Below are 20593 nucleotides of genomic sequence, written 5' to 3'. Positions count from 1 at the left end.
CCTGCACATTTTGTATGTTTCTCTTATTGCTTTAGAGGTTTCTTCCATTCAACCATAAGTGCCCTGCGAAGTGGACATCACAGTGAACACTGTGTAGGGACCATGTCAATCAGAACACAGTTCATTCATGGAGCTCTCTTTTAATGAGCTGGTGATTTGAATCAGGTGTGTTAAAAGGGAGACATGCAAAATATGCAGAGCAGGGAGTTCAGGATTAAGAACCCCTGATGTAGTGGTGTGTCTGTGAACGAATCCTTTAAGTGGACAAATTCTTCTTGTTCATTTCGACACTTCATTGGTCAACAAATTAGACAATCATTCAGTTCATGTGATTTAATCTTGTTCACGGTTCAGTTTTGTGAACAATTCAATGACTCAAAAACTTATAATACTAAAAGACACTCACTTGTCGCCACCTACTGGCATAACAATGTAATGTTTTAGTTTATTTTTTTAAAGAAATGAATACTTTTATTCAGCAATGACACGATGAAGCTGTTCTTTTGAACATTCTATTCAAAGAATCCTGAAAAAAATAAAATAATTAAAATTAAAAAAATTTGCAGTTTACACAAAAAATTGGAAGCAGTGCAACTGTTTTCAACATTGATAATAGTAAATGTTTTAGCATATTAGAATGATTTCTGAAGGATCATGTGACACTGAAGACTGGAATAATGATACTGAAAATTCAGCTTTGCATCACAGGAATTGATTACATTTCAAAGTATATTAAAAGATATTAAAACATTTTAAATTGTAATAATATTTCACAATATTCATATTTTGATCAAATAATGCGGATTTTGTGAGCAAAAATCAATAGTTATTCATTAGTGTCATTACTATATTACAGTCCAACGCACTACAGACTGCTAGAGCAATCCTTCACATATACGTATTGAAAACAAACAATTAGACCTAAATGTAAAGTAGTGTAAAAACTATGCTCAATTAGGACCAAAATCTAAAATTATGCCAACATTTCTGTGCCTGAAACGCAGTTTTTAGTTAGTAGCAATAGCCAGCCAAAGGCTTTGAAAACCATTCTGGCTGTAGGCTAGTTGAACACTAAGGGTGCACTTCTCTGAAATCACCAGCAGATGGCAAAGCAGATGCAGGTCTGTTCCTGTAAACCCAAAAGACTGCACCAGAGCCCCACACCCATCTCTCACCCTCTCACAGTCGGTCAAGGTGGGCGACTGCAGGTCAAGGGTTAAATAGGTCACAAATGCATTGCACAGGATGGATGCTGGCAGACAGTGGCATCTTCCAGGACACGACAGGCAAACACAGCGTGATGCATGAGAATACAATCTGCACATGCTCATGCAGTCAAGCCCTGGGGGTCTTGCAAGTAAGGTCGCAAGAATGAAGGCGTGTCAGTGCCAGGGTCCGTCACTGCGGATCATACATGATGTCAGTAGAACGAGACTAGAGGAAAAGCTTTACGCTGCAATCATCTCAATTCTGGTCACAGACGCAGCAGCTTTATGGCAGCGATAAGCTGCAACGAGAGCACATGTGACAGAGCATGTCACATGGAACAGGAGGGCAACATGTCTTGAGGGTAAAGCTGGCATGTGAGGGAGGAAGAGAGAGAGGGAGCACAGCGAAAAGCAGAAGCAGAAAAGCTTAGACATTTGCATTTTGCTCAGTTCCATCAATTCCCAGCCTTTGCATTTTGCAAAGGACTAGACTAGAATCAGCGTTTTCCACCCATCATCCTCAAATGTCCCAATTCTCTCATCAGTGATGTTTGCTAAGTCAAGCATTATTATTACTGCTGCTCAGACTTAAAGATATGAACATTCCCTGAACCCTTATGCCTAAAGTATACCCAAGTTTTCACATTTACACAATTTCAGCATAGTATAAACCAGATTTTTCTCTCTACAGATTTACGCTCAGCTCACACTAATTAGTTTGTCCATAAGGTGGCAACACTGACCCAACAGTAACAACTCGACACTATAGACCAGGGGTGGCGAACGTCGGTCCTGGAGAGCTGCAGCCCTGCAGAGTTTTGCTTCAACCCTAATCAAACACACCTGCACAAGCTAATCAAGGTCTGAAGGGTTACTAGGAAGCTACAGGCAGGTGAGTTTTTATTAGGGTTGGAGCTGAGCTCTGCAGGACTGCGGCTCTCCAGGACCGGAGTTCGCCACCCCTGCTATAGACTGTAAAAAAAAAAAAAAAGATGGACGATGCATCTCCACTTCCTTCCATAGTAGTAATGATGTCATTAGGAGGCGGAGTCTGCACAGTCCTGATCATGACATGGAGCCGCGGTATCAAGGTCACGCCCATATTCCTGCAAACCAGTGGCGGCTCGTCGGGGGAGGCACAGCTTCCCCAAAATTTTGAGGTGAAAATGGGAGGAAGACGATTTAATGTTAATAAAATTCACAATTCATTTCAGTTCATATCTCAGAACGTGTATTTTTTGTTTGTAATTTCACAGCTGTAATACCATAACATGTTACTGAAGTTGGAAAGCGTCGCTTTTCTATCGCGAATGTGCCGAATCTGCTGATGTAATTACAACCACTAATGATAGAGAAGGGGAGGGGGAGGCCGGGGGAGAGCTGAGCTCTCGTGCCTCTATTGGTAAAAAAAATTAGCCTCTTTTAACACAGACTTTTAAGAAGGGATGGATGTTTGCTTCAAGTGATAGGCCAGGTAAGTGAAATTATATTATCTTGCTGTATGTGTGTCGTTTTCTTTATGTTTTCCGACTAAAAGCAACCAAAAAGCCATTTTAAAGTGGTTAAGTAAATAATAATAATAATAATCGGCAGGGATCCCAGACCAATACAATTAGTGTGCCTCCTCTATTTTAAAACCCATGAGCCGCCACTGCTGCAAACTCAATCAATCATCAAATATAGAGATGAAACAATTCACTCAACTCACAATGCGATATGATTCACAAAACTGATTTCACCATACGATTTTCTCACGATTGTTTGAACAAAATGAGATTTAAGAAACTATAAATTAAAAGGTGTCCTTTTTTTGTTTCAAAATGCTGCAAAATGCGGCCTATGTCAAATAACAAATAAATAAAACAAATGAAAGAAATCTCTCAAGAAATCTCAAACTAAGACTTTGCCTGTGCTCTTTCTAATTAAAATTAGAGGCAACCACTGCATTGTAATCACGATCCAAACAAAGATGCTGCATACATGCAGCATGAGCCGTTTTTGAGATTGTATAATTTCGAAATTTCAAGCAAAAACAGAGTGGTTTGATTTTAACTTTGCGAAATGATTCTACATAAAACATCTGAATGAAACAAAAACAGCAGGTGTGCTGTATTAAATCGCAAATTCACTCTCTGCCAGCAGGCGGCGCTTCTGGAACAGCAGTGATACAGCGTTTCCTTAGGGTGCTTTCACACTAGCACTTTTGGTGCGCACCCGGGTTCGATTGACGTCAGAGTTCGGTTCGTTTGGATGATGTGAACGCTGTCTTCCGAACTCGGGTGCGCACCCGTGAACCGTACCCGAGTCCGTTTAAAAAAGGTGGTCTGGGGTACGGTTCAAGTGAACTCCGGTACGGTTCGCTGCTGATGTGAACGCAATCGTACCAAATCACGGAAGTGAACCGCTATTAATGACGTATTATTTGATAAAAATGTGTGTGTGTGTGTTTCACTCACTTTCTTGACGAGCGTGACTGACGCGCTGCAAGCAGAGAGCTGTATATCTCATTTCTGTTCACCTTCAGAGTACTTTAGAGCATTTGCAGTACATTCGTAAGGCAGATGTAAGTGCCGTTATGTACTGAAGCTTTGGAAACAAAACCAACGGTTCAAAAACATAAATATAAAATTGAAGAGAGCCTTGCTACGCATTTTGCCGTCTTCTCCTGCGCCATCGTTACTAAGCAACGGGGTAAACAGCTGCTGGCTTGACGACGCAAACGAACCACGGTTCGGACCCAAATAATAATGTGAACACAGTCCAGCGGGGGCAGGGGGAAGCAATCGAACTCGGGTTCGGACCAAGCAATCGAACCAAGTGTGAAAGCACCCTTAGTTACCGCTGTAAACACAGCAGCACTGCACTACTTTAATATGTATTATATGGTGGACAGATGAAAAAAAACACCATCTAAACTTTTCTGAAGGCAGTCAGTTCCCTTCAGAGATACATTCATATAAACCCTCACCCCCAAATGTATTGCTATTCATTTAATGAATGAAATTTAATCTCAGTCGACTTGAATTGTCACATATATTTATCAACTGTGCATTGTTACGTCCCAAATCAAATAACTAAAACCAAACTTATTTGCAAAACAAACACCTGAACATAAATCAGATTTTGATTTTAGGTCATATCGTCCCGCCCTACGAGGAGGAACAAATACTGGTGGACTATATTAGTGGACTAATGTGGGGAAAAGTGAATGAGGGTGTGGGGGTGATTTCAAACATGGCACAAGTGCACGCACCGTAAAGTTTAGTGAGTAGACGTCCTATGTAATAAACTTCAGCAACACTAGTTTTTTGTTCCTGGTTGGCATTAAAATAGGCAAAACCCCCCCAAAACAAATCTCGTTTTAAACCACACAACAGTCTAAGAAAGACATCAAGAGTCTGAGGATGACTGACTGTCGGCGACTCAGAGAGAGACTGAGGAAGATCTGAATGAGCCGAGAGAGTGAGAGGAGGTTTAATCGTGCCCTGTAGCCCAACGTACGTGTGCTAGTGTCCCTCAGAAAGCACAGGCCTTTTATGTAGCGCCAGAGAGCTAAGAGTCAGTGAAGCATCACGGTCACTGAGATGGAGAAGAGAGGAGCTTCTGCAAGCCCTTCAGCAGTGGAACAAAAGAGGATGAGAGAACGGAAGAAAGAATGAAAGCATTAACTGGGAACTTCTTCAACTTCAGGCACTTTTATGTCTCAGGGGTTGATGTTTATTAAATGAACACAACAAATACATTTGAATAAACTTTTGTTCGTTATAAACAGTCCAACCAAAAATGATTCAGACACCAGATATCATTTTTGATATCTTTTTACTAGCGGGTGCAGGACACTATAGTTCATTTATGTAAGTGAGGATAGCAAAATAAAGTGAACTGTGATATATTATACCCCAAAAATTCTTCATACAGTGGACAACCAGTAAAACTGATAAAAATTTGGAACACTTTGACTTGACCATGTTTTGCTTAAGTATTTGTCTTTAATTGCTAATGCGAACTTTACACCACAGACTGAACAAAATTAAGCATTGCTTGGTAATTGGTTGACCTAAATTTGTATTATCTAATTGTGTACTTAAATTTAACAGCTGCATAATTTTGGTTGATTGTAATCCATTACACACCTTTCTATCAAAGTTATCTGACATTATCAAGATGAGTTTAACTCTGAGTTCGTCATATTTTACTACCATTTTCTAATCTATAGCGAATAAACTGTGATAATGTGAGAAATGTTGAAGGTGTCTGAATAAATTTTGGTTTGACCATATATCATTATGCCTTTGTCATTTATTTTTGGACATTTTTAGTAGTCAAATTAAATATAGTAGTGAAAGAGGGAAAAGTTTTTAAAACTTTAATTTTCTAAAAGTCCATCATTGAAGAAGCACTAAATACAATACAGGTCGAAGAGAATGTCTGACCATGGAAAGGCAAACAGTCCCATCCAAATGTTCCAAACTGGCACGAGGAATATCAGATGGTAACCTCCTTTTCTTTGGAGCAGTAATGGAAGTGACACGCTTTGGAGGCAGACAGCATGTTCAGCACTTGGCTGCAAACTGTTGGAATGGTCTGCATGTGACTCTGAACTGCCTGCTCAGCTTTTGACTTCCTGCATAAAAAAAATAAATTAAAAAAACCTGTTCCATACGAGAACACTTTACAGAGCCCGGCTGCCAAATGGCTGGGCCGTTCATGAACTGTATACTTAAATTAGTTTAATTCAAAAAATGTGTTGCAGAAAGCATGCTGAAACATCGCAGGAAGAGTACAAGATCAATAATGCCGGTCAAAGGGTTCTGTGTTGCTTTCAAGTGGAAAGAAAGCAAACTGGCTTTCAGACCCTCAGTTGTGGTAAAACAAAAATGAAAATCTTGAAATGATAAAGAGTATTAGCCGATTCTTACTTCTGGAAATGTGCATGTTACATAATGGAGCAATAGTCGAGGTCTGGAGATTTTAGCAGGAAGTAAAGAGCAAAGTTGATGCCCTCAAAGGCAACTAAAAGTTGTATACTTCTTTAGCGTGCGTCGTGGTACTGTTGTGAACATGCGGCGTCGAAGACCGACACGGAAGAGAAGAAATTGTTGAATAAAGTCAATATTTTTGTTTTCTTTAAGCACAAAAAGTTTTCTTGTAGCTTCATAATGTTACGGTTGAACCCTTGATGTCACATGGACTATTTTAACGATGTCCTTGCTACGTTTTTGGGCCTTGAACGTGTCAGTTGCGTTGCTGTCTATGGAGGGTCAAAAAGCTCTCGGATTTAATCAAAAATGCCTTAATTTGTGTTCTGAAGATGAACGGAGGTCTTATGGGTTTGGAACGACACAAGTGAGTAATTAATGACAGAATTTTCATTTTTGGGTGAACTGTTCCTTTAAGTTTAAAAATATAAAATAATTTTCCCAGGAAAAAAATAACAGATTGAGACTTTGAACTGTCAGCATCTGATAATGTTTCACAAATCCACTATAACAGAAAAGAACACATATTGAGAAATGGCTCTAGTGATGAAATATATAATTTAAAAGCATCAAAACTTAGAAGAAAAACGTTAGACTTCAAAATAAGCACTTTTAAATCGTTTTTTTGTTTCAAATATCTCACACATGCTATGTCTCATTGATGAACGGAGGTCTTATGGGTTTGGAACGACACAAGTGAGTAATTAATGACAGAATTTTCATTTTTGGGTGAACTGTTCCTTTAAGTTTAAAAATATAAAATAATTTTCCCAGGAAAAAAATAACAGATTGAGACTTTGAACTGTCAGCATCTGATAATGTTTCACAAATCCACTATAACAGAAAAGAACACATATTGAGAAATGGCTCTAGTGATGAAATATATAATTTAAAAGCATCAAAACTTAGAAGAAAAACATTAGACTTCAAAATAAGCACTTTTAAATCAGGTTTTTTTGTTTCAAATATCTCACACATGCTATGTCTCATTCCATTCCCTATGTTGTGAATCAGATACAGGCACTAACAAGAGCCTTATTCCACTGAACACTGAAATATGGCGTATCCTCAAATTTACAGAGAAAATAAAAATCTATATTTTCAGGACATGAACCTACTGTAGTGAGCAGAACTCATTGGATGTCATTGATAACAAAATTGGTGCAATGCGTCTTGAGGCACAGAGTTTAAAGTGCGCATATTCAAGATGTCTGACATAGATGAATATACCCAGAAGCAGTAGAGCTTGTTTGGCAGTCGGTATAACAGCACAGCCTCTGCAGGTATGACAACACTCCTGTTATCACCTTTAAAATCACAAGTGAAAAACGTTCTTTCATTACTCATTCACTCATTTCTATGGCCTCCTTTTACACTCCTCACGCCAAACAGATAATATCAGTAATTACACTCAGTGGGGAGGTAGTGAGGCGTCACTTCAACAGGTTAGTTCAAATTACGACTGCCTGGACTCCAACAACTCAATAAACAGACCCATTTACGCTGCCTGATCAGAAGACACACAGGCTTTCATTCAATTACAGTAAGTACTATAGATTTACACAATCCTAACAATTTGTCTCCATGCTAACAGGACAGGAAGTGTATCAAATGCATCTTACTTTGCTTAAAAAGTCTTACGGTGAAATTAATCTTTTATGGTGATTGCCATTCTGCATTGACACTAAATAAAAGTATAGAAAAATGGTGAAAACTAAAATAATATTGGCTATTATTATTAGGAATAAGAGGCAAAAACACAAATTATAAAACGGATAGTTCCGGTCCTTGATTCTGATTGGTTGAGCCAAGTTCGAAGCTGTTGTAAATTACTCTAAAAACCATAGATATGTATAGATACCCTATTCGACCGCTCCAGGCACGTAGAAGCGGCCGCCATCTTGGAACGGTCAGCTTGACGTCATTCACCATTCTGTAGGTTCGCACAGAGCCGTTGAGCCGTTCTGTGCAGGATTGTGGCATCTTTCGAATATTCAGTGATTACTATGGTGAATGATGTCAAGTTGACTGTTCCAAGATGGCGGACGGCTTACGTATAGCGGCCATAGAAACAGTCGCTAATGAGGCATCTACGTATATATATCTATGCTACAAACATACACAAACATACATTTGTGTGTTGCTCGGCAACCACTTTGTTGGAACCACAACCGTTTCTGAGGAACTACATTGTTTGGCGGAAGAATAATGTTTTTATTAATACCATTACACTTTATTTGCTCTGTTTTATTTTGTGAAACCTTACTACGTATATGGAATAACTGTTTTATAACAACACCCCTTAGCTGTTATAAATTCACTGTAAACCACGGCTTCTTGGGGCTTATTGCTTTAGTGTCTGTCGGCGCTGATAGCATCATGGTCAGCACGCTGACATATAGCGCCATTGCGCTTTGGGTGTCCCGAGTTCGAGTCCTGGCTCAAGGACCTTTCCCGAGCCCGCCCCCATCTCTCTCCCACTTCACTTCCTGTCAACTAACTGTCCTGTCATAATAAAGGCTAAAAACGCACACAATGTGTCAATGAATCCTGATTTAAACGAAAAAAAAAAAAAAAAAAAATATATATATATAATATCTGCCCTCCACCATCAGTGATTCACAGCATCCAGGGACTTGGCAGCGATGGGCGTCCTGGATTTATGAGGCAGGCAGATTAGATCCAGAGTAAAATGGCCAGGCTTCAGATTTATAGAGTGGCAAGCTAACAGCTTTGACCCGAAAAAAACAGGAGAGAGCAGGAACAAGAGGAGTGAATTAAAGTAATGTTCTTTCAGCACACAGGCTTCATCTCTCGTTCCTACCATAGACAGACAGCTGTGTGTAAGAATCAAGAAGCACTGTTGTTATTGTAACTAGAATTATAAGTATTACAAATCTTTTTCATTACTTTGTTAAAGCTGAAATATAATATAAAATGAAATATAAAAATATTAATATTAGATGAAAAATGTAAATGAACAAAATTTAGTTCCCTTGGCAACTAACCAAAATAAAATAAGTTTAAGTACTAAAAATTAAATGACTAAAATGAAAACTGAAAGCCAATGAAAAAATGAAAGCCAAATAGATTTTTATTTTATTTTAAACTAATAAAAATGAAAAAAAGCACATAATACAATTATTAAAACAAAGTAAAATTTAAATGAAAACTGAAAATATAAAAATCAAACCTAATTCAAAATATTAATGATATATAGTATATAGTATGCTATAATAGTATAATATATATAAATATTATAAATATATAAGGCTGTCAAGAAGTAAGCACCTTGCCAGACAAACAACAAAAAATGTTTCTTACCTACCAAGAAAATGCATTTTGCATTATTATTATTCATTTTCAAGATTTTAACACTTTTATTTAATTTTACAATTTTTATTATTAACTAGTGTACTACCGAAGTAGTACAATTATTTTTTACAATATTTAACGGGAAAAGATTACAAATTTGTGCATTTAAAAACTTTAGCAAATAACAAGAGCCATAATAAAAAAATTGTAAAGCCATTATAATATTTTCCGTAGAACTATGACAGTTTTTAAAATGGTCCCCTAAGTTTCCCTAAAAAAAACACACACACACACACATTTTATTTATAAAAATAATTGTATTTGGGACTCTTTTCTAAGATTTCTAAATTTCACCAAGTTTTAGTAAACAAGTTCACTTGAGGGTGTGACCTTGACGTTTTTCTGGTTAAGTTCAGGAATTCAGTGTTCACCGCAGTCATGTCTCACAAAAACAGTTTATCACAAGAATAAACTGAGTCTAATTACCCATAAAAGCAGCGAGAATGACCAAGAAACTCAGAGAACAAAGGAAACGTCGAACTGTTTCTGTTCAAATGCTGCTGATGCTACAAGCAGGAAGGGATCAGCAGTCTTTGGGCTGACAATTAAAAAGCCACAAGTCCTTTATACCACAGCCCTGGTATTTCCTCTTTCTTTAAAAGTGAAGGTGGCTGCGGTAACAGGAGACATGTAGAGTTTGCACACTGATTGCCACTCTGTCTCTGTTTTCAATTACTCGATCCTCAAGAGCAGGAAAACACCCCAAAACTCTTGCATGATGACGCAACTCAGTCTCAGATGAAGCAGTAAATGTGATTATGAGTGGTTTCACATGTACAAACCATTTTACATTGATCTGTGGTGCTCAAGTTCGAATCCAGCTTGCAACATTTCCAATTCCTCCTTTAGTTCCTAAACATTTCCTGTCCTAACTATATTTACTTTTCAATAAAAGTGACAGAAAGGTCAAACATTTTGAAACTGAACACTAAGAAGTCACAAGTCCTTAAATTTGCGACTCGAGTCAGACTCGAGTCAAGTCATGTGACTCGAGTCCCCCACCTCTGCAAGATGCCTTTTATGACTCTCCAAATGGCTTTTTTTGGGGGGGGAAAAAACAAAAAAAACAAGCACATATGATGTGAAACACCCCGTGTAAAAAGATCCATGTTTTCTGGGATGAGTTACGCCCCACGGCACGCGTAATATGGTTTCATAATAAAAACACCCATGAGAGAACTACAGGCCCCGCCAGGTTACGGTAATATATGATGAATCATTATGACCTCGGACTGAAACGTGTGCATGTGTGTTTTGTTATGGGACATGTGGCCATGCAGAGCGAGCCCGAGGGACATGTGTCTTACCATGTGATAGTTAACGATTTCCTGAAGGCTCACGCCACACTTTTCAAGACATTCCTGAAATGAAACAAATAATCAAAAAATCAACACAGCTCATGAAGGTGTGACTATTACTTGAGTCATTCTGAAATGAATGCTTACTGAGATCATCTCCTCCTTTTTGCAGTGGTGAGACAGGTCTCGAATGCCGTTGACGAAGAGTTTATTGGCACTGATGTACACACGACCCGCTTCGATCATCCCGCTGCATAGCTTCACCAGCTGATGGACAGAGAGAGACAGATATACACAATTATATTTATCGAGTTTGAGTCTATTTCTGCTTCTCTCCATTTACTAAGCACAATCATCTGCAATATTTGCCTGCTGGTTATTCACCTGGAATACATTTTTATCTGGATACTTTAGATGTGTTGTGTAATAACAATTAATAACCATGATTATATTTTGATTATGATTTTTTTTATTGTATGATTATATTTTTAATTATATACGGTTATATTTTTATTATATATGGTTATATTTTTTATTACATGATTATATTTTTGATTATATATGATTATATTTTGATTATATAATTTTATATTTTTAACTTTCGTGAAAGCGCATCCTAATCTGAAACCGAAGAGAAAAAAACAGCTGAATAAGTTGCTATTTTTGTTTTCTTTGCGCACAAAATTTATTCTCGTAGCTTCATAAAATTACAGTTGAACCACTGATGTCACATGGACTATTTTAACGATGTCCTTACTACCTTTCCGGGCCTTGAACATTTCAGTTACGTTGCTGTCTATGGAGAAAGCTCTCGGATTTCATCAAAAATATCTTAAAGGGGTCATATGATGCGATTTCAAGTTTTCCTTTCTCTTTGGAGTGTTACAAGCTCTTGGTGCATAAAGAAGATCTGTAAAGTTGCAAAGACTAAAGTCTCAAATCCAAAGAGATATTCTTTATAAAAGTGAAGAGTCAACCGCGCCCTCCTAAAACAGCTCATTCTAACACGCCACCCACATATCTACATCACTGTGTGGGAAGATTTGCATAACGCCGCCCAAATGTTCACGCAAAGAAAGAAGGCGTAACTTTTATTCTCGCTGTAGTATTGTTGCTGCCGCCATGTTGTGAAGACGCTGTGCGTTTCGTTGTGAAAGCGAAACTACTAGGCCAACGCAACGCAACGCAACGCAACGCAACGCAACGCGTAAAAAGACTGTATAAGTCATTATAATCCGTAATTATGTCCCCACTGGATGCAACAAATGCCTCGTTGACTAAAAGGAGTAGTTTCTTCCACTGTTAGAAGGAAAAAACTGAAGTGATTGCGCCGGTGCCGCATGCGCGCACACAGTTAAGCATTGTTACCTTGACAATGCAGCCTGTTCATTATCATAATAAAATACAGTCAGTCAAACATATGGAAACAAAACCTATGTAGTAAAAAAAAATATGTAGTAAAATCTGTGCCGTTGAGTGTTATCACCGCACCGCCATGATGTTATGCAAAACTTTTTGTTTTACGTAGATATTGGAACGCGAGTGAAGTACATAATAAATAATAATTTGCCATTCAAATACATCGCGAATACGGAAACATTTGATTTTATGTGGAACGAGAGACCCAATGTTGGTTTCAGTTTCGTTTTAACCTAAATGAATTCGTTTTGGCTTGTCGTTTATATAGATATAGATTCTTATATTTTAAATTCTTGATCTTTTCTAAATACTGTTAATTGAAAGGATTTGTTGTGGAGTAAAGGGAACTAAAATAGCCTAGCTATGTTTACGGTGTTTATTATAATGTTTGCAAACATTTCGCGTCGGCATTAGGCCTATTTCTGAATGAAACAATAAAATGCGACTTATGTTTTTCCAAAAACAAATTTTTTTATACGCATACCGTATTTTTTTAACCATGCAGCAAACCTTTTTAAATATTTTGATAAATTACTGAAAAAAAAAAAATTAAATGACTTTTTAAACCGTTTAACTGATTGTATTAATCGTCAAAATTCTTATGGTCGGTTAACCGGTTAAAATGAACATCCCTACCTCAAACGTCTCAATTAAACAAGGCAAAGAAGACACTGATCAAATGAAATCAAGTTATTTCAAACAGAGTTTATTCATACCTTATCCAGCTTGGCTTCTATTTCCACAACATCAGTCTCAACTTCATCGATATTCGCCCTGCAGAGACACAAGAAACACATTATTCATTAGATGACAGATAAGTCAAAGTCATTACTGATGGGTTATATCAAAGGATAAACAAAACCATTAAAAAAAGATTAAATTAAAGATTGACAAAAAAGATTAAATCCAATATTTGGTAACAATACACTGGCCATTTTTGACCAGGAGTACCACAAATGTAACATGGTGTGGAAAAATACAAAAGTACAAAAATGATCAAATATAATTTGGGGCAGTTGTTATACCCTGCGTGAGCAAAGTCATTTAGTTTTTGTCCAATACGATAACATTAGCTAACATTATCAGGGCAGTCATACCATACCAAACTGACACTGCAAGTTGACTTTATGCCACCCAAAAAATAGATACATTTCTGAATTCAGAAAAAAAGTCAAGTCATTATTTTTAATGCACAGACAAAAAATGAGTCATAACACTGAACCAGGAACATTGCCTTAGCAAACAGTAAGTATCTGCCATCAGTCACCCTCTATATAGATGTGCACTCAGGTTCAATAGAGGCTTTTAAACTGTATTTAGTTGATTGCAAAGGGATGTATCTCTTATTATGCTATTGCCTCTTTAACGTCAATGACCTACAGTTGATCCCAGAGCCTATTTGTAGCGAATATAGATTGACGATAGAAAAACCGTATCAATTTACATCTTCACACTATCTCTCTCTGCAGCAGGCGTGCTCTGAGATTAGGTTACACCTTTATGAACATCAATTTCATAAATGCATGACGACATATCTAATCTCACACTATCTGAAAGCCTTTTTAATCCAGTTTGGATTCCAGCTAAAAGCTATTGCTCTTACTCAGCTCACCAGAGTTGGTGCATGTTTGAAGAAACTGTTGAGACGTCTGAGGTTTTCCCTCCACAGCTCATCCTCCCACACCTCATGCTCTGTTACTTAGATTTATCACGTTAGCTAACTCAAGCAGGGCCGAGAGGAGTCCAGGCATCAAGCATATGTGTGGCTCTGCTTGCAGCCTTGCACACATATCCAGTATACTGTATATCACACAGTAATCTTTCTCTAATTCGGTAAATATAAAAAAGTACCACAGTATTGCCATCGCTGTACAGCTACAGTAATTGTTTGTAATTCTCTCAATTTTCGGTCAAAAACTATTTTGTCACTGGTAAATTGAAACTCAAAATCATAAATTTGTATCTTATCTGTGAGGAAGTCTGAACAAACACCTGGATAGTCACACTATGTGACCATTTTGATGCTCAGATTTAAATGTCAGTAAATGTTGCTATACTCTTACACTATTTGTATAACAACACAACTCCAATTTTGATTTGCTGAGCCACATTTGAAGCCATTTATTTAATTCTAATGTAACAGTCGGGTTCTTGAAGTAAAAATCCCCAAAACCGTTGAAAACATACCTGCTGTGAGCTATGAGGCTGTTAAAATCAATGGTATATGCTTTTTATTTATTAAATAATCATGTTTAAGAGCAGAATTCCTCAGCAACCATCCAATGAAGCACTGTATATATTCATATTTTGTGTTTATATACAGTATATACACAATTAATATTTTAAATCAATTGTTTTATATTTCTCCACCATTTTTAGTTTATGTCATTTGCAATGCTTCATGGGATTGTAGTTCTTTTCCTTATTGAGGCTGTTAATTATACAGGCATATACCCTTATGTTTTTGTCTGATTTTTGCTTTTTTGCGCCAACTTTAATTTTGTAATCTTATGACCTCATAGCTGGTTGGTTTGGTTCACGGCTTATAACTCTTTTATTTAGGACTTTTTAAAGATCCTTATGGAAAAATGAATAGAAAAAATATTTGCAGAACCAAGGCTACTGAAAAAGTGGGTGGGCATTAATGCATTATATTAATGCAGCTTGCTTTTTCTCTTGGCAACTGTAAACAGACTACAGACTGATAAACTACTGTTTGTCACACATTGGTCAACATCTCCAAAACCATTTTTACTACTGAAATATGACATATTTCTAGGCAAAATGGTACATTCAACAAGGGGGGAATATATGTATATATACTGTATATACATACACATCAAGAACTGACTGGATTTGGAGTCTCCAAAAACACAGTTGGGCCAAAATGGTGGAAAATTATTTTGATGGTATAATATGCACTAATAAACATTGCTTTCAAGATTTCATTTTGACATATTAATAAAGTAAATGCATGTGTTGAACATTTATGCCTACATGCCGCTTACCATCACTTTTTTACTGTTAAATCACAGTAAAGAGTGGCACGTCATGGCTTATTGCTTCATTACATAGATAAAAGTCTGAACAACAAAAACAACAACAAAAAACAAGTAGTATCAGTCACCCATATGTCTGGATATGCCTCTTCTTGGTAATTTAATTATCTTCTGCTTTGAAAGACATTGTCAGATTGTGTTTCTTGGAAAACTTGACGCTAGGGGTGGGCAATATAGCCTCAAAATTATATCACGATATTTCAAGAATATTTGCGATAACGATATTTATGACGATATAGAAAAAAAACATGGAACAACGTTCTATTGGTGATTGCAGCTGGCAGGCAGCAGCATTTATTATTGCAAACAAAATGAAGGGCATTTTCCATCCTTTTCCAATGAGCTACTGTCATAGCCTATTTTTGACGGTAAAAGTGTGCGCTCGAATATGCTCTAGAACCACTCTTGTGATACTTTGATGTCATACACCGATCAATAGGGCTGTGTATCACCAGCAAAGTCACGATACGATACGTATCACGATACATAGGCCACGATACGATATATGATAACAATTCACGATAAAGGACTGCACTGAATTTCACCTCAGAAGAATTTTGTAAAACAGCTGTTTATTAAACACTGCATACTATATGGCTGTTGCTAACTATTGGCAGAGCAGGCAGCTGACCTCTGCATGTAGTTGGTAATATATTTAAATCATCTTAACATTGCTGGTAGGTTATCATTGCACAAATCAACACACACTCCACATTTAAAAAAAAAAAATTAGAAGAGTTCTAAACTAATGCACTGTCTTCACTGTATCTCACGCGCACACGTTTTAGTCACTCACGCTGCGCGCGTTGAAGAGGAGATCGCTAAACTGCAAGCTAACCGGTGTTTTCAGAAAGCAAGTGCGTTTATCCACAGTGAAGAGAGAGTGTGTGCACATGGTTGCCAAGTTGACAAAAACAAGTAACACACTTAGCAGATATTTCCTTATTGCGCAAGTGGGAAGCTCTGTTTCGGGGATCTATCGAACACAGCACTACCGATCAGTCTGCACAGCGCTGCTTCAAGTCGAACACACCTATTGGGTTTGTGCTGTTGTTGTACGCGCTAGGGAACATATATCCATCATGTCTAAAGCAATTAAAGCCACAGATTCACTGTTAATAGAGAAACACGGAAAAACGGTGGTAATTTATACATACACAGCCTCTCTCTCTCTCATAAATTGTATCGAACACAGCACTACCGATCAGTCTGCACAGCGCTGCTTCAAGTCGAACACACCTATTGGGTTTGTGCTGTTGTTGTACGCGCTAGGGAACATATATCCATCATGTGTCATCGCGTCGCTATATCATTGATATCGCGATATGACACTTTTTTATCATGTAAAAAATATTAGAGTGGACGGTATGATATGGCACACCCCTACTTGACGCCAAGCTCTAATTGTTTATGCCATCTCTGGCCACATGAGAGGTTGTCCCTAATGCACCGCCGTCCTCCCGGGGCCACTCAACCATCAGCCCAAAACGCACCCACACGATGAACAAACACTTAAAAACCGCAGGACGAAAGGTCAGTTGTCATGGCAACCCCTTAAGTGGGGCACAGAGGTCGCAATGGGGGGCTTCTGCTCTGCTTGTGTGTGGATACTAACAAGACATTGTTATGAGTCATGAGCAGTCAATACTCCACAGACCTACATACACACATAGACACAATCCCATTTAAACACCTCTGTCATCTCCGCTGCAGTCACTAGCCTTCTGGGACAGACTGTTGAGCAGCTTTAAGTCATTTTAAACACTTCAATGCCGCTGCTAAATAGATGGAGAGGAAACAGCCAACAGTAAAGGTCAGCTGCAACTGGCTGAGATCAGTTCAGGAACGGACTGACAAATATATATATATAGGGCTGCACGATAAATCGCATGCGATATTTAACGCGCATCTTGTCAGAAAAGTCGGTTCTGTAATCAGCGGTAAATTTCCATCACGTGCGTGCTTTCACATTGAGCAGCATTAACTACACAGAGACGTTGTTCACTGAAAAGCTGCGCAAAAAATCGCGCGAATATGAACGTGGTTTTGCGCAGCTCGTCAGTGAACAACGGCTCTGTGTAGTTAATGCTGCTTCACGTGAAAGCACGCACGTGATGGAGATTTACCACTGAGCAAAATTTGGCAACACAACATTATTTTCAAGAGAATAAAAAAGTTTTCCTAAAGAAAAGAAATTCTCATGGACAATTTTTTTGCAAAGTTTCACTGGGGAACACAAATGTTTTGCGAGCGAATGCAAAGCTTCTCATTGAAACACAAATTTTTGCAACTAAATGCGGACATTTTGCGAGTGAATGCAAAGTTTCTCTGGGGAACGCAATCGTTTTGCAAGAGAATTAAAATGTTTTGCGAGTGAATGCAAAGTTTCTCTGGGGAACGCAATCGTTTTGCAAGAGAATTAAAATGTTTTGCGAGTGAGTGAGCGCAAAGCTTCTCAGTAGAATGTGAATGTTTTACGAGTGAATGCAACAGTCTTGCGAGAGAACAAAAATGTTTTCCAGGCAATTACAAGGCTTCTCGGGGGAACGCAAATGTTTTACGAGTAAACGCAAATGTTTTGCAAGTGAATGCAAAGTTTCTCTGGGGAACGCAATATTTTTTCAAGAAAAAAAAAAGTTTAGCAAGAGAAAGTAAAGCTTCGGGAAAAAAAAAAAAAAAGTAATAAATCTCTTTAAATTTAGTTCAGGCTGCAAATTGCATGCAGTGCGACTTACCAAAAACAATGATATTTAGTAATGAATAAATCAGGGTATTTGAAAAATACCCTGAAAAATATATTTAAAAACATTTTTGAAAGTAATAATTAAGATGCATACATGTATTTGAGGTTTAAGGAAAATATTTTTTTTAACTTTTTGATTATACCATATCATATTTTTAGAGTCATTTACTGTAACTTAAACTTTTTTTTTGTTAAATAGATTTTTTCTTAACCATATGAAACCATCATGAATACAAAGAGAAGACACTTAAGATTAGAACTAGATTTTTTTTAATCATCTTCTTTATCTTGGACACTAATTAGTCATTGACCCATTGGCTCTTAGCAATGTCAGAATACATTATGAGAGCCAAGATGCAGAGATCAGACTGTGCCCTGGCTCGGGTCTCAGCGCTGACGGTTCTATCAAGGGAGAGGGAGAGTTTGGAGCTGCAAAGCCAAACTCCAGTCTTGCAGTCCAAAACAGCACTTACAGAAGGTGTGGACCATCACTGAGAGCATCTGTTGGACTAATCGCAGAGACTGATGCTACAGTATTGTGCAATAACCTGTTACAAACAAAAATCTCAATGTGCATTTGTAATGCAAGAACATCCTTATTTTTGTTCTGAGGATGAGAGGTCAGGCTTTGTTGTTCAGCCTCAACAGTAACCACACTCATGAGCGCTGGACTCCATATGAACTGTGATGAGTGAGTGGCAAGGATGCCACATACCCATGATCTATTATTAGGAAGACCCTGAGCACGTACAAACAGCTGAATTAGTCCTTCATGTTACCCAGCAGGTGGGCTTTTCCAGTGTGTTTAGGTACTGACTCCTAAAACACCCCTGGCAGCTGCGGCAGCATCGACTAATGGAATAAATACACGCTAACAGGTATTAAGGGGGGATATCATGGAAAATTCATGTTTTCTTTGCCTTTTTAAAGAGTCATGTGTATCATAATTGCAAAGCTCACTCCACACAGACCATTTATTCGAAACAAAGGGTACAAAATGTCTCATTTAGACAGTGTCACGTCACATCCACAAGCAAATTACAATATGACCGTCAACCAGCCCTGATGAACAACAGTTCAAACTATACTAAGTGGAGGTTAACCAGTCACAAGAAAGGCCATCTTAAATTTACACTGTAAAGATATAAAGGCACAGCTAGGGTGTATATCGTCTATACGATAATATTGTAATTGTTGTTTTAATGGTGTGCGCGATCTGACAATATCTCTAAAACCAAATTAAAACACACCCAGAAAATGCACACATACAGCACATGATGCAGGCTAGACTACCATGCATGCGCATTTGATTTAGTCTATTAAAATTCATATAGATTTCGTGACATGGGGCAAAAATGTCCCTCTATGACTTTGTCTTTTACATTTATATAATCAGATATAGTTAATCAATATTAACTATATATAACTATTTTTCTCCAAATATCAGCACGACTGCAAATGTGATATTGATTTTCAAACAAGAAGCTAATATTAAGTGACTTACATTTTAGATACAACAGTTCCTGTTTTTGCTCTATTTCACCAATGAAAATAGTTCCAAACAAAGCCACAGCAGAACTGTTTTGCATCTCTGAGCAACGCAAGTTTTTTTTATCGAATGAATCATTCATTTTGAGTGAATGAGTTGAATGAATGATTCAATGACTCACTCACTAAGACATTCAAATGCTTCATTCCTTAATGAATCAGTCGTCTGAACAAATCAGATGAATGAATGACTCAATGACTCACTCATGCAGTGACTAACATGCTGCCACCTACTGGCGATTTGAAATTTAAAGTATATTAAAATTTTTTCAAATCATTTTAAATATCAGTATTCAATGCTTTGTTTTGGAAACATTAAAACTTTATTTATGCATTTGTAACTCATTGTTATTGTTGTTAGGTTTATTTATTTATTTTTGAGCTGTATTTTTTATTTTTGTAAAGAGATTTTTGAAAGGACAGGAAACGGTGAGAAGGAGAGGGGTGGGATTGGGAAATGTAATTTAATTACTTTTTCTTTGAGAAAGTAAAGTAAGGGACTACTCTTATTTTTTTCTTTAATTTAATTACAGTTACTTCTAATGTAATTGCATTAAATATTGTATAGAATGTAGGAGAATTCTACATAAAACTAGTGATTTAACTTCAAAATTTAACATCTATGGTTAATATGTATGTTTTAAATGTAACACACTCGCTTTAAATACTTTGGTCAGTTCACAAATAATGTCTGCAATTTTATATTAATTATTTGAAAGAATTAAAAGAGTCTTATTGTATTCATGTGTATCATTTTATTCAACTGGTCAAGGTTAATTTATTTAGAAAATAATACAAAATAAGTAATGCAATAATTTTGAGAGTGAATAAATAGTACAGTAATTATTTTTGATTATAAAACGGATAGTTCCGGTCCTTGATTCTGATTGGCTGAGCCGTGTTCGAAGCTGTTGTAAATTACACTACAAACATACACCTTTGTTTACTTCTGTGTGTTGCTTGG

The 20593-nt window shown here is 37.3% G+C and overlaps 1 protein-coding gene across 3 annotated transcripts in view; it reads right to left on the bottom strand.

Annotated features, from left to right (window-relative positions):
• LOC107714502 (arf-GAP with coiled-coil, ANK repeat and PH domain-containing protein 3-like) overlaps positions 1 to 20593 on the bottom strand; it is a 101343-nt gene that overhangs the window by 35494 nt on the left and 45256 nt on the right. For all 3 annotated transcript variants that reach the window (XM_016520358.1, XM_016520359.1, XM_016520360.1), the window contains exons 2-4: positions 12996 to 13053; positions 11008 to 11127; positions 10870 to 10923 (exon numbers count right to left, since the gene is read on the bottom strand). In XM_016520358.1, the coding sequence (XP_016375844.1) occupies positions 10870 to 10923; positions 11008 to 11127; positions 12996 to 13053 (232 nt within the window). The remainder of the gene's footprint in view (positions 1 to 10869; positions 10924 to 11007; positions 11128 to 12995; positions 13054 to 20593) is intronic.

This window comes from Sinocyclocheilus rhinocerous, unplaced genomic scaffold, assembly GCF_001515625.1.
Source record: "Sinocyclocheilus rhinocerous isolate Xijiao unplaced genomic scaffold, SAMN03320098_v1.1 scaffold269, whole genome shotgun sequence".
Lineage (NCBI taxonomy): Eukaryota > Metazoa > Chordata > Actinopteri > Cypriniformes > Cyprinidae > Sinocyclocheilus > Sinocyclocheilus rhinocerous.
The sequence above is the reverse complement of the archived record's forward strand: the minus strand, read 5'-3'. Positions and strand labels throughout refer to the sequence as shown.